Source organism: Notothenia rossii (assembly GCF_949606895.1).
Source record: "Notothenia rossii genome assembly, chromosome: 3".
Lineage (NCBI taxonomy): Eukaryota > Metazoa > Chordata > Actinopteri > Perciformes > Nototheniidae > Notothenia > Notothenia rossii.
Window position 1 is genome coordinate 24655174 of NC_136901.1, and position 14486 is coordinate 24669659.

The 14486-nt window shown below is 41.3% G+C and overlaps 1 protein-coding gene and 1 pseudogene across 2 annotated transcripts; both read right to left on the minus strand.

Annotated features, from left to right (window-relative positions):
• Positions 1 to 3008: 3008 nt before the first annotated feature.
• On the minus strand, positions 3009 to 5158 carry LOC307033908 (immunoglobulin kappa light chain-like; annotated as a pseudogene). Its single transcript, XR_013810619.1, has 6 exons — positions 5099 to 5158; positions 4274 to 4968; positions 4135 to 4165; positions 3355 to 3443; positions 3228 to 3271; positions 3009 to 3134 (listed from the first exon to the last, which is right to left on the minus strand). The product of XR_013810619.1 is annotated as an immunoglobulin kappa light chain-like (transcript).
• A 2365-nt stretch (positions 5159 to 7523) lies between these two features.
• LOC307033558 (uncharacterized protein) lies at positions 7524 to 9602 on the minus strand. The gene is made up of 5 exons (XM_079672070.1): positions 9536 to 9602; positions 8706 to 9404; positions 8479 to 8598; positions 8352 to 8395; positions 7524 to 8258 (listed from the first exon to the last, which is right to left on the minus strand). The coding sequence occupies exons 1-5, from the start codon at positions 9588 to 9590 to the stop codon at positions 8139 to 8141; spliced, it is 1038 nt and encodes a 345-aa protein (XP_079528196.1). The 5' UTR covers positions 9591 to 9602; the 3' UTR covers positions 7524 to 8138.
• Positions 9603 to 14486: the final 4884 nt, after the last annotated feature.

Sequence of the window (14486 nt, forward strand, 5' to 3'; positions counted from 1 at the left end):
GAGTCCCCTCTCAAGTATCCTCTCAAGTATCCTCTCGAGTCCCCTCTCAAGTCTCCTCTCAAGTCCCCTCTCGAGTTTCCTCTCAAGTTCCCTCTCGAGTTCCCTCTCGAGTCCCCTCTCGAGACTCCTCTCAAGTCCCCTCTCGAGTTTCCTCTCAAGTTCCCTCTCAAGCCCTCTCTCGAGTCCCCTCTCAAGTGTCCTCTCAAGTCTCCTCTCAAGTTCCTACCCGAGTCCCCTCTCAAGTTTCCTCTCGAGTTCCCTCTCAAGTATCCTCCTGTGTTCCCTTTCAAGTCCCCTCTCAAGTCTCCTCTCAAGTTCCTACCCGAGTCCCCCTCTCAAGTCACCTCTCGAGTCTCCTCTCGAGTTCCCTCTCAAGTATCCTTTCGAGTTCCCTCTCAAGTCTCCGTTCAAGTTCCCTCTTAAGATCCCTCTCAAGTCAACTCTCAAGTCTCCGTTCAAGTTACCTCTCGAGATCCCTCTCAAGTCACCTTTCGAGTCTCCTCTCGAGTCTCCCCTCGAGTCTCCTCTCGAGTCACCTCTCGAGTCCCCTCTCGAGTCACCTCTCGAGTCCCCTCTCGAGTCACCTCTTGAGTCTTCTCTCGAGTTCCCTCTCGAATCACCTCTTGAGTCTTCTCTCGAGTTCCCTCTCGAGTCTCCTCTCGAGTTCCCTCTCGAGTCTCCGATCAAGATCCCTCTCGAGTTCCCTCTCAAGCCCTCTCTCGAGTTCCCACTCCTCAAGTGCCGTTGGAGGTTCCGCTGGGGGTCCTGCCAACTCTATGTCCTGTGCCGTTGGAGGCCCCGCTGGGGGTCCTGCCAACCCTATGTCCTGGGCCATTGGAGGCCCCGCCGACTACTCTTCTGCCGGGGGTACTGCCAGCCCTATGTCCTGTGCCGCTGGAGGCCCTGCCGACTACTCTTCTTCCGGGGGTCCTGCCAGCCCTATGTCCTGTGCCGTTGGGGGTCCCGCCGACTACTCTTCTACCGGGGGCCCTGCCAGCCCCATGTCCTGTTTCGGTGGATGCCTCGACATCACCTGTCTCGCCGGGGGTCCTGCCAACTCCTTGTCCTCTTCCTCTTCCATCTTGCCGACACCTGTCCCACCGGCTCCGGTTCCTGGCCGGTCAACACCGGCTCCTGCCCGGCCCCCCGAGAGCTGTGGTCTTCGCCCCTCCTTGAACTTTGCCTTGCCCCCGGGCCGTCCGCCCGAGACCCCCTCCTCGAACTCTGCGTTGCCCCCGGGCCGTCCGCCCGAGTTCCCCTTTTTGAACTCTGCCTTGCCCCCGGGCCGTCCGCCCGAGACCCCATCCATGGTCTCTGCCTTACCCCCGGGCCGTCCGCCCGAGACTCCTTCCTGGTCCTCTGCCGTGCCCTGGGCTGTCAGTCAAGGCCCGTCCTCCGGACCCCCTCCACCCACACTGCTGGACGTTTTGGATTTTTTTTTGGTTTAGGGACGTCTAGTAACCGTCCCTTGAGGGGGAGGGTTCTGTCAGGATTATTATGTCATGTCATGCTTCTATGTCTAGGTTTGGGTGTTTTGCTGTTCTCCCTGTTTTCCTCTTGGTTTATTGTCTGGTCCTTTTCCCTGTGTTTTTCTTGTCTATTGTCATGGTAAGGTCTATGCTCCTGGTACTCTGGAAAGGTTTTTGATTCCTCACTGTGTGAGCACATTCATTTTTTGTTCTCTGTTTTTTGTCATCTCGACTAGAGTTTTGGTGGTTGCCTTTTTGTTCATTTTTTTATGTCCATGGAAAAATAAAGTATCTTACAATACTTTACCTCTGTCTCCCTGTCTGCAATTGGGTCCAACATCCTAAGTGCCTGAGTTCTTAACAATTAGGGATGTTGTTCAAAAAGGTCTTAGTGATAATTGAGCCGTGAAAAATGAGAAAATGATCGTAGCCATGCCTTTATATGAAACTAATGGAGTACATTGCTTTTAAATAACTACATTCAATACTATTCTAAACAAAACTATTTAACTACAAGATTATTTCAAGTTGTATTGTTAAATGTAACCTGATAAATGTTCTTCTCATTGAATGGCACTGCAAGAGGTCCTTGGATTAAGGAGCATCTATATAAGATTGCAACACCCTGCTAAAACCACAAAGGCTGATGCACTAAGATAGATACTACAAAAAAAGGTCTGAGAGGACTGTTTTTGTAACCAGTGGGCCCCACTGTGACATCCCTATGAAGCAGAAAAAGTCCCTCTGCTTTACCTTTACCTTTCTGTGCCAAAAGTCCCCCCATTAAATCAAGAGAATTTATCAATGCTGTTAGCAGGCCTCTCATTTATACTTTATACAAGATTCATTAAGATCTATTTTTCAAGAATACTTAAGCACAAATGGAAACTGTTGGCTGTTACCCAGCAAATATGCATTGCATAATCCTTTGTGTGTGCGTCTCACTAAGCTGTCCTACTACTTTGGTTGTCAAATTGGTAAGTTAACCCAGGGTTTCTCAGAAGGTGAGGTGTTAGGCAAGTAATCATTGCAATCTGTCCTGGTAAGAAGTGAACCAGCGTTGTAGGACTGAAAACCCTCGAGTTACGTAACCCCAAATCCTGCTTTGTAGTAAAGACCATTGGTTTTCGGTCAGTCTCTGTTTTGTCTGTCAATATGCAATATAACTAAACTCCTAAGTAATATGCTATACTCTATCTATTAGATTTCCAAAAGAGTGTGGATCAGAGAAGTAACATCTGAGCTACTCTTGTAAAATGCACAAATGTTATTTTATTGGTTTAGAACTACATTCAAATGATTAAAAGAGGTCTGAAGATTGTAAAAAGAGATATTTCTATGAGTAAGTGAACACATGCACACAATGTATTGTATCAAGACCAAAGTGTCAATTTAATATTTGAGTCAGTTTTGAATACTGAGGAGATACAATGGACATAAGAAAACATAAAGCACAACATTAAAACATCTACTTTAAAATCTATATCAAATTTCGAACATCACTAATTCAATTTTGTTTAACAAAAATAATTGAGCAATGTAGGTCTACAGCTTGACACCAGAGTACACACATTCATCGTTGGGGATAATCCTCTGTCGTCTTGATCTGTTGGGCACATTGAGATTTACAACAGCATAATGGAGACTGCCTGCATCCTGGATACCCTGGTAACAAAATATATAGAAATGGATAAAGATATTGAACAGGAGTAAACATGTATTTCATTAAAACATTAAACTTATTTAGATAAATGATACCTCTGCATTTGCTGTAGAGGGAGTTGATAATCTTGCTTCAGACCCTGGAAAGACAGAATTTGTATTTATCAACACGTTTCTTTGGTTGCAAACAATCTTTCGGACTTATACAATAATTATAAGTTACCTGTTGATTGGCAGTTGTTTCTCTTTTTCATCTTGCACACTAAGAAAGCCAGCAAAACGACCAGAATGGAGTTGAACGCTAAAGCTCCACTTAAAGTCCTTATCTTGCGTAATTTACTGTAGCTGAAAGATCATAGAACTGTTTCAAAATGCATTAACTTGTTGGGTCTTATTCCAGTAACACGTGATATAGATCGAATATCGTTTCCTATTTGCTGTAAATCACTTGTTAATATCGGGAAAATGGGTCAAATTCAGAGGTATCCAGAAAAGTCTGGATTCAAACTTGCCGCTGTTTGGTGCTGTGTCGTGACGTCACGTGTGGTTCCGCGAATCCTGGTGAGTTCAGCCCGTCCCAGCATCACACAGTGTAGCATTGCTGGTATAGCCGCATGTCAACTTTGTGTATCAGTGTTTATCTCCGAGTTTGTCTTGTTTTTTCCGGATCATGGTGAAGAGGTGTGTCGTTGGCGGGTGTAGCAACACCAATCGGGATGGTTTTACCGTTCATTTGTTCCCGAAAGAGAAGGTTTTACGGGAGAAATGGGAGCGATTTGTGCGATCCGGACGGCAGCAGGGAGCCAGACAGCGGCAGCCGGGAACCACACGTGACGTCACGAAATGGCCTGCTTCCAGAAGCAAAGTTTTTTTATTGGACCTAATATTTTTCCTTTTTTTACATATTATTCAGTATGAAATAAAGAAACATACATTGACTATCTGTTGCATACACCCGCCAGAAATCAACTGCCAAAAAAAGTTTTTAATGTAAGATAAGGACTTTAAGATGTACACTAGAGAGTCGACCTCATCTGTAGAGAGTAAACACCAAAAACAGAAACTTAGCTTTGTGTTTAAAGTGTGTGATTGGAAATTAGACATTCATTACTTTTCATTAAACCATTTAGAGATTTGCTTACCTTCAAAGGCCAGCTCAGTCCCGTCTCCAAACAGTATGTGTCCACATGAGGCAACAGCACAGTAGTAGGTCCCAGCATGAGAAATATTCAGGCTCTCCATTGGAAGGTTGTACACACAGGTGTGTGTCTGTGTGTTGGGTTTCCTCTCACACTGACTGCCTCCACGGGTGTAAAGGAGTCCTGGAGAGTCCTCAGAGTTTTTGAACCAGTAAACACTGTGTTCTCCATCACAGCTGCCAGTGCTGTACAGTTCAGAGTCACAGAGTCTCCTGGCTGGATGATCTCAAATGCTGACTGATGGACTGAAGGTGGGATGTTCAAACCTGAACCTGTGACACTGATTGTAGTGCCTTCTTCAAAATTCAAAACAATTCGAGGGGCAGATGCACAGTAGTAAGTAGCTGAGTCTGAAATGTGCAAGTTCAAAATCGTCAGGTGATTTCTACTTTTTCCGTGATCAAGTGTGAAGCGTGAATTGTTCTTAAATTCATGATAAAAAGTGGGTTTTGCATTATACTTATAGGCGGTGGAGATGAGCCTTGGTTTCTGTCCCAGAGTTTGTTTAAACCAGTAAAGCCAATTTGTTTCACCATCTTCATTGGAGCATGGCAAAGTCACATTTACTCCAACATTAGCTGATATAAAACGTTTCTCTTGACGAACACTTGAGGATATTTTCCGATCAGTCGTCTGAGCTGAAATAAGAGTAAAAGGAAATATACAATTAATTATATTCAGCAAGTAAAGAAGTTTGAATGGACAAATATTGAAAGCATTTCCATGAAAGTAGCTGAAAAGTAAAAGCAGGATAAAAATACAACTCACCGATGTTTCCCAAGAACAAACACGTCAGATAAAAGACCAACTTTGGAGACGTCATCTTGTTCGAATTCTTCAGGTTGAGTGAAAATGATCTCGATACTCTCTCCACTCTTAAGACACAAGACTGCGTTTGATTGGCCAGCCTGAAGTGACATTGTACATCCTACTTAAAAAAAACTTGATCACATGTTCAGCCATCTATAGCTTCAAGTTAGGTTCTTGAGAAGAATCACTTGGTGAAAGGTAAATGAAGAACACAATGGCTCTTTATCGTGACTATGTTTAAAAGTAGGGAGAATAAACTGTGGGTACACAGCTTAACCTGTAGCTACAGTAATGCTGTGAATATAATATGAAAGGGTAACAAGTTAGTTGCATTTGTTCTTTAGGCTTCGACTGAAGCTAAGTTAGTGCAACAGGTTTGGTGTTATTTGAAAATGAATGCTATTTACTGGATTGTGACACAGAAATCCATGTATATGTTTATGCATATATGTAAGTTAACAAATCTTCTCTCATTCAGTACACTGTCCCTTTGTCTACATGGCTCAGAAGTATGAGTGAAGTTGTTCAAAAATAAACTATCTACCATTTGCCTATTAGTATAGGCCAAGGTCTTAGTGATAATTGAGTCGTGAAAAAGAAGAAACTGATTTTAGCCATTCCTGAAACCAATGGATTCAATTGCATTTAAATACCTTTTATTTAGCAATATTCCAAACAAATAAAATGTTCCAAGTTATTTAATGGCACTGCAAGTGGTCTTTGGATTAAGGAGCATCTATGTACAATTGCAAACCCTTACATCCTGCTAAAACCACAAAGGCTGCTGCGGTAAGAGAGATACTACAAAAAAAGGTCTGAGTGGACTGACTTTTGAACCAGAGCAACCCACTGTGACATCCCTATGGAACAGAAAAAGTTCCTCTACTTTGCGTCTACCTTTCTGCACTAAAAGCACCCCATTAAATCAAGAGAATGGAGCAATGCTGTTAGCAGGCCTCTCATTTATACTTTATCTTATACACTATATATTTGTTTTGTCTGAGCAATCCTGAGTACACATTGAAACTGTTGTCTGTTACACAGTGAATATACATTGCACATCCTTTTTGTATTATGTATGTCGTAGACAAGCATCATCTTCTTGTGCTGAAAAATTAAGGAAACGCAAGGGAGAAAAAAACTGCAGTTCATTGAATGGCCTCTTGATGCTGGCTTAAAAAGCAAATGAATCTGATTTGATCTCCATGGTAAAATGCCAACTTTACAGCAGAAAACAACTTATTTACAATCTACACTGTTAAAATATGAACCAGCGTTGTAGGATGGAAAAGCCAGAGTTAACCCTCAAGTTACCTCTCTAACCCCAAATCCTGCTTTGGAGTACAGAACACTGGTTTTTCTGTTCAGTCTCCATTTTGTCTGTCAATATGCAATATAAATAAACTCCTAAATCAGGGGTGTACAAACTACGGCCCAGTGGCCAAACATGCCCATTTTGAAACGGCCCCCGGCTAATTAAAAAAGTATAAAAAATATGTCCCACAAATGAAACTTGTGCTAGTCATATCGTATTCATGTTTTAAGAAGCCAACTTTTCAAATAAATTCAGTCAATTCAAGTTGGGAACATTTTCAAACAAATCTTAGTTGATAAAGAAAAGCCCAATTACTTAAAGGTGGGGTATGTAATTTACTTCAGAAAAACTTTTTGTTATATTCCATGGAATGCTCTTAACATCCCGATAGCAATGAATACATTACATGCTTTGACAATAAATACAGAACACATTTTCCTCTGTGGAAGCCGTAGCGCTGTAAAAAGCACGGCCAATCATTTTAGCCGGCTAAAGTAACTGGATGGCCTGCCTGTCAGCCTTCCATCTGTGCACAAACTTATCTCGTGCCCTCATTGGTCATGTGCGCGTTCCTGTGTGTTGGAGGAGGGGCTCTTTAAGGAAGTGGCAGAAGTTTTCCGGTTGTGTAATTTCAAATTCTAGAGCACTCGAGCTGGTTTCTCCAAAATGATATACCCCACCTTTAATTACATAACAAGCTGAAATCTACCCTTTATATTTCCTATTTTTATAACTAATCTGAAGCTTCTGTTTTAAGGAATGAGCTGCAAAGAAAATAAATGAAACCCTATGGAGAGCTGTGATGTAGGCTGTTGTGTTTCTTACAGCATTTTCAAGTATCAAGCGTGATTTACCTACATTTGATTGATTTTGCAAACTTGTAACTTCACTGATAAGGCAATATACCTCACCTCTAGTGAGCGGCCTGGCCCTTTGTATCTTTTTCTGTATGTGGCCCTCATAGAAAAAGGTTTGGACACCCCTGTCCTAAGTAGTCAAACTGCTATATTAAATCTATTAGATTTCCATTAGTGTGGATCAGAGAAGGTACATCAAAACTACATACTCTTGTAAAATGCAAATGTCTTTATTGTGGTTTAGAACGAGATTAAAATGTTTAAAAAAAAGGTCTGAATATTGTAAAATATAGATATTGCTATGAGGAAGTGAATATACATAATAATAATAATAATAGATTTAATTTGTTAGCGCTTTTACAGGTGCTCAAAGACGCTTTACAGATAATAGTGAAGAGAAAAGAAAAGAGAAGAAAAGGAACAACAAATAAATATATAGTTAAAGTTAAAGTCAAATAATAGAAAAACAATCACACATGAAAAGCCAGATTGAAGAGGTGAGTTTTTGTGAGTTTTTTTAAGGTGGTGAGGTCAGTGCAGTCTCTGATGGGTTGTGGGAGTGAGTTCCAGAGGGAGGGGGCAGCGACGGAGAAGGCTCTGTACCCCCAGCTCCGGTGATTGGTGTGGGTGGGGATGGATAGGAGGTTGGCTGATGTATTGTCTCAAGATCAAAGTGTCCATTTAATATTTGAGCAAGTTTTTAATAGAATGGACATAAGAAAGCATTTCAAGCACAACATTATAAAATCTACTTCTAAATCTATATCACTTTTAAAACATGACTAAATCAAATTCTGTTTGACTAAAGTAATGAAACTTGGTTTGTCTACAGCTTGACACCAGAGTACACACATTCATCATTGGGGATGTTCCTCTGTCGCCTTGATGTGTTGGGCACATGGACACTAACAGCAGCATAATGGAGGCTGCCTGCATCCTGGTTACCCTGGTAACAAAATATATAGAAATGGAAAAAGATATTGAACAGGAGTAAACATGTATTTGATTACAAAATGTAACTTATTTACATAAATGATACCTCTGCATTTGCTGTAGAGGGAGTTGATAATCTTGCTTGAGACTCTGGAAAGACAGAATTTGTATTTATCAACACGTTTCTTTGGTTGCAAACAATCTTTCGGACTTATACAATAATTACAATTTACCTGTTGATTGGCAGGTGTTTCTCTTTTTCATCTTGTACACTAAGAAAGCCAGTAAAACGACCAGAATGGAGTTGAATGCTAAAGCTCCACTCAAGAAATACACAAGAGAGTCAACCTCATCTGTAGAGAGTAAACACCAAAAACGGAAACTTAGCTTTGTATTTAAAATGTGTGATCGAAATTAGACATTAATTACTTTTCATTAAATAATTTAGAGATTTGCTTACCTTCAAAGTCCAGCTTGGTCCCATTTCCAAACAGTATGTGTCCACATGAGGCAACAGCACAGTAGTAGGTCCCAGCATTAGAAAGATTCAGGCTCTCCATTGGCAGGTTGTACACACAGGTGTGTGTCTGTGTGTTGGGTTTCCTCTCACACTGATCATTCCTGCCTCCATGGGTGTGAATTAGTCCTGGAGAGTCCTCAGAGTTTTTGAACCAGTAAACACTGTGTTCTCCATCACAGCTGCCAGTGTGTACTGTACAGTTCAGAGTCACAGAGCCTCCCGGCTGGATGATCTCAGATGCTGACTGATGGACCGAAGCTGGGGGGTTCAAACCTGAACCTTTGACACTAATAATAGAGCCGTCCTCAAATGTCAAGCCAATGTTGGAGAGAGTTGCACAGTAGTAAGTACCTGAGTCTGAAATGTGCAAGTCCAAAATTGTCAAGTTACTTTTTCCATTATTCAGTGTGAAGTGTACATTTTTCTTGAGTTCTTCATAAAAATAGTTTTTTGTTTCAGGCAAAGTGATGGAAGAAAGGAGAGTTGGTTTCTGTCCCAGATTTTGTTTGCACCAGTAAAGCCAAGTGGTATCACCAACTTCATAGAAGCATTGCAAAGTCACATTTTCTCCAGCAGTAGCCGATACAAAATGTTTCTCTTGCAGAACACTTGAGGGTAATTTTGGGTCAGCAGTATGTACTGAAATTAAATGAATGCACACAATTAGTTCCGATGAATTTTGCAGAATGTTTAAATACAAAAATATTTGAAGCATTTCTATTAAGAGTTGCAAAAAGGGGAAGGATAGAACTTGAATCCGCACAACTCACCAATTTTTCCCAAGAACAAACACGTCAGATAAAAGACCAACTTTGGAGACGTCATCTTGTTCGTATTCTTGAGTTGAGTGAAAATGATCTCGATACTCTCTCCACTCTTAAGACACAAGACTGCATTTGATTGGCCACCTTGAAGTGACATTGTACATCCTACTTATAAAAAACCTGACCACATGTTCACTGCCATCTATAGAATCAGATTTGGTTCTTTAGAAGATTCACTCGGTAAAAGGTGTGACGGAAACTTCTGAAGTAATGGAGACGAAAGTCAGAGACACGGGGAGAGCTGGAACTTTAATGGCAAACACTGATGGTTTATTATGGAGTTACGGCCATTTGACAAGACATGTGCTGCCGCCATGAGGTGACACTGCGGTTGCCAAATCAATTTTGAAGATCAATTCTGAAGATCTCTTCTGCAGATCGAAGTTTTAACTAGTTCAGAGTGTAATAATCAACATTCCTCATCAGCGAGACTAAACAAATATGGACCCTGAATCCAACTAAAGCCCTCGTGAACGCGCCAGGGAACCTACGTTCCAGAAAAGAAGGGCCTCTAGATGTCCCTGAACAATAAACTATCTAATGGGTGCATTGTTGTTGCAGTTTATGACCAAGCTGCCCCTCCGTAAGAGAGATAGCAGTAATACCCAAGGCCGTAGACCTATGCCATGGGAAAAGAGACAGTGAAAGGAGAAACCGATGAACTGTGTCAAAGGTTAAATATCTAAGTAAATTATTCCCCAACAAAAAGGTATATGAAGAACACAATAGCCGCTTTCACAAGTACTTTGCCGTACTTAGTGCCGGCACTTAGTAGCCCAGGGAACTAAGTACCAATCGCGTTCACACCGGAGTACTTTTCCCTGAGGGAAGATTACGCAAATGAGCCGCCGACGTCACTTCGTCTTCTTCTGCTTTGGGTTTACTGGCAGGCCGCAAACAACTTCACGGCGTATACTGCCACCCGAAGTCCCCAGCTGGAAGTCCCCGGAGTCGGGGACTGGCTTCAGTAGAAGCTGCTAGGACTCCCAGCAGCTTCTACTGAAGCCTTCCGAGTAAATCGCCAGAACGCCGCTGTTTTTGTGTGTGTTGCCAGTCGTTATTCTCTCTCCGTTGATGCGCAGGGCTAATGCTAATAATGCTAATGCCAGCAAATACAATGGCGGCTTCAAAAAACTTATCAGAGTTTTACGGGCCGTGGTTTGCAATTCGCCCAGCCAATAGAAATTGGTACTTTTTTGGTACCACCTCTCTAGCAGGCACTAAAAATGGGGGTAAAAGTTCCCGTAAAAAAGTACTCTTTTTGGTGCGAACACGACATACGGGGTACCAACGGAACTAAACGAGAAAAGTACGGGAAAAGTACGGGGAAAAATACTCCGGTGTGTACGCGCCTATAGGCTCTTTTTTTTATCATATTTGAAATTGGGGAGGATAAACTACGGATACATACAGCTTTCACCATCAATTATGTAAAGTGAAGTCTAATTATGTTCAACATAGGGCAAGGAACTGACGTTATGTTATGTCAAGCTGATATACTTTCACATGGATCATAATATTTTTTAACAAATCCTTCTGTTCTGTTGAGAATTTTGCTGAAAACGTAAATACTTGTATAACCTGCCTACCAGCTTAGACATATTTGTCTTTATTTTCTACTACTACCTTGATTACTACTACTACTTCGACTACTAATATTGTTGGTTTCTGATGTTTCAAAATGCTATTTGCAATTTTCCATCTATTGTTTTGTTGTACTACTCTAAAATGGTATTTCAACTATGTTTTAATGTGACAAAATGTGACTTTATAAGAACCATTTTTAGTGTTTTGAGTTGTTGCATAAAATAAAAGGTCAATGTCATGGTGGTGCTGTAGGAAAGATAACTTTATTACCAGAGTCAGTAGGATTCATCGTGTGGGCATGATAGGTGCATGCACTACATCTAATTTCAAACTGTCCAATAGTTGTTGAGATGGATCAAAGTGTTAGACCAGTTGACCAATCGACATGGACATATCTAGAGCCATGTCATTAGCATGGCTAAAACTGATATGTTTTGCTTGCAGTGTAACGTTGCTTATGACATCGTTCAGCAAAGTGCTACTCCGTAAAGCTGCCTTCAAAGGTTGTTGGCAATAGAGTTACAGTGCTAAAGGATACAGACAAAAACTATTTCACGAGTGACTGCATATACATAAATGTTAAAGAGTTGTTGTTTGTATTTCGCTTCTGTACTTATGATTGTATCAAACCCCAAAGGCTTTTGAGACAGATGAATTGAAGTACTACTAAAACAGTCTGCCCTTAAGAGTCATACTGATCGGCTGCTGTGCATGAGAACACTGCAGAGACTTCCTGTTTGAAACCACATAGGCAAAAAAGAGCTGAGGGTCCTAGTGAAGTATGTGACCAGAGTAGATTGAGTGATAATTTCTGAGTGTCAACCACACAGAGGCTCAAAGAAAGACTTTACAGATCTTTTTTAACAAACAAATCTAAACAAACAATGTGCTGCTACTGCCTCATGACATCAACTCACCCCTCAGTGTGCCCATTGTACTAGTGTCATGGCTTAAATGATGCCTTGAACATTTTATATAACTTGGGTGTCCCCTTGTCAATACAGGGTGTTAAACAGATGGGCGTGGTAATTTCTGTTATCATGTACACACTCTTAATGATAAAGCTGAACTTCGCCATTGAGAGCACTTGTTTTATTAGCTTATTGCAAGGCTAGACTTTACATCAAATATATAAAGGTTGAATTTGACAAAGAAAGACATTTAATAGCTTGATAGACACTTTAAAGTGCAAATGAAATATCATTAGCTTTACTGCCTTACACCGGAGTACACGCATTCACTTTGTGCGGTGTCCCTCTTTCTTGTGGATCTGTTGACCTTCAAAGCTGCGTAATGGAGGTTGTCTGGACCCTGATAATCCTGGTGATAAAATGTTATATTACATTTTCCAAAAAGTTAAAACAGTTCAAATTGGAGGAAGAACTCAGACCCAAAGTTGAGGTTATGGGTTGATAAGTTCCAGTAATGGAAAAGGCCAAACAGCTACTGAAAGCAGTATGTTTTTCATTTGTATTTGCAACGGTGTTGCTATTTTCAGCCAATATAAGTTACCTTGTTGCAAAAAATGCATTGTTGTAGTAGTGCAATACTTGACAATACTCACCAGAACATTGTCAGAGTCACAGAGCCTCCCGGCTGGATGATCTCAGATGCTGACTGATGGACCGAAGCTGGGATGATAAATCAATCAATCAATCAACGTTTATTTATATAGCCCAATATCACAAATGTTACATTTGTCTCAGTGGACTTCACAGTTTGTACAGAATATCAGTATGACAATACGACACCCTCTGTCCTTAGACCCTCACATCGTACAAGGAAAAACTTCCAGAGAAAACCCCACAGTTTAAAGGGGAAAATGGGAGAAACCTCAGGGAGAGCAACAGAGGAGGGATCCCTCTCCCAGGACGGACAGACGTGCAATAGATGCCGTGTGTAAATCGAAAAGATAATACATTTACAACATAGGTAGTCCAAATGTTTGGAAATGCATGTGTGTATAATAAGAAGATGAATCCACGAGGATGTCAGCAATCTTGTGGGAGCCATCAGGGAAGCCACGACTCGAAGTTCAGGACTCAGATCCAGTGCTCAGGATAGAGGATACAGGACACACGACCACATCAACAGGATTAGCCTCGACTCAGGATCCCGGCGTATATATGGACACAAAAAAGAGATTTGGGGGAAACTGGGTTAATCGGAAAATGAGAGTACACAGGTACAAATAGCCAGAAAGACGGAGTAAGGTGCCCCCCCCAACAGTCCAAGCCTATAGCAGCTAAACTAACGTGTCTACATACATGCACTCCCTTAGGATAGGTTGAGGGAAAAGGGTAGCAAGTAACAAGTAGGAAACAAAGGTGGAGAGGCACACACAGGGAAAAAGGTCCCGATTTGAACCTAAATTTGTCAGAGGTAGGAGTGGGTCAGTGACTATGTTCCACACTCCCCGGCCGGGCTAGGCGTTCTCTGCAACCTGTTACCCTCTAATAAACCTCGAGAGGTCATAGAGGGGAAAGGTTTGGATAAAGTTTTAAATATAAGATCTAAGTTTTTAGGATTTAATTAAAAGAGTAAAAACTAAAATGTATAGGTGAAGAGGCACAACGTATCTACGTCAATGCACTCTTATTAGATTATTTTATTTTATCACTATAAGCTTTATCAAAAAGGAAGGTCTTAAGCGTACTCTTGAAAACGGATAGGCTGTCTGCCGCCCAAACACAAACTGGAAGCTGATTCCACAAATGTGGAGCTTGATAAGAAAAGGCTCTGGCTCCCATTGTACTTTTAGAGACTCTAGGAACAACCAACAACCGTGCATTCTTGGAACGCAATGCCTTAATAGGACAGTAGGGTATAATGAGTTATTTAAGGTAAGATGGCACCTGCCCATTAAGGGTTTTGTTGGCGAGAAGAAGAATTTTAAATTCTATCCTGTGTTCTATAGGGAGCCAGTGTAAGGCAGCCAGAACAGGAGTAATGTGGTCCCTTTTCTTAACTCTGGTTAGTAGACCAGCTGCAGTATTTTGAATCAGCTGAAGCGACTTGACTGACTTCTTGGTACACCTTGATAATAAAGAGTTACAATAATCCAGCCTAGAAGTAACAAATGCATGGACTAGTTTCTCTGCATCGTTTTGAGGCAAGATATGCCTAATTTGGCAATGTTGCGTAGATGGAAGTAGGCGGTCCTTGAGATTGATTTTATGTGGGCGTTAAAGGTTAAATCCTGATACAACACCAAGATTCCTTAAAGTCTCAATGGAGGCCAAATTAATACCATCCATAACTAGTATCTTTAGATAGTTTGTTTCGTAGATTCTTTGGGCCGAGTACAATA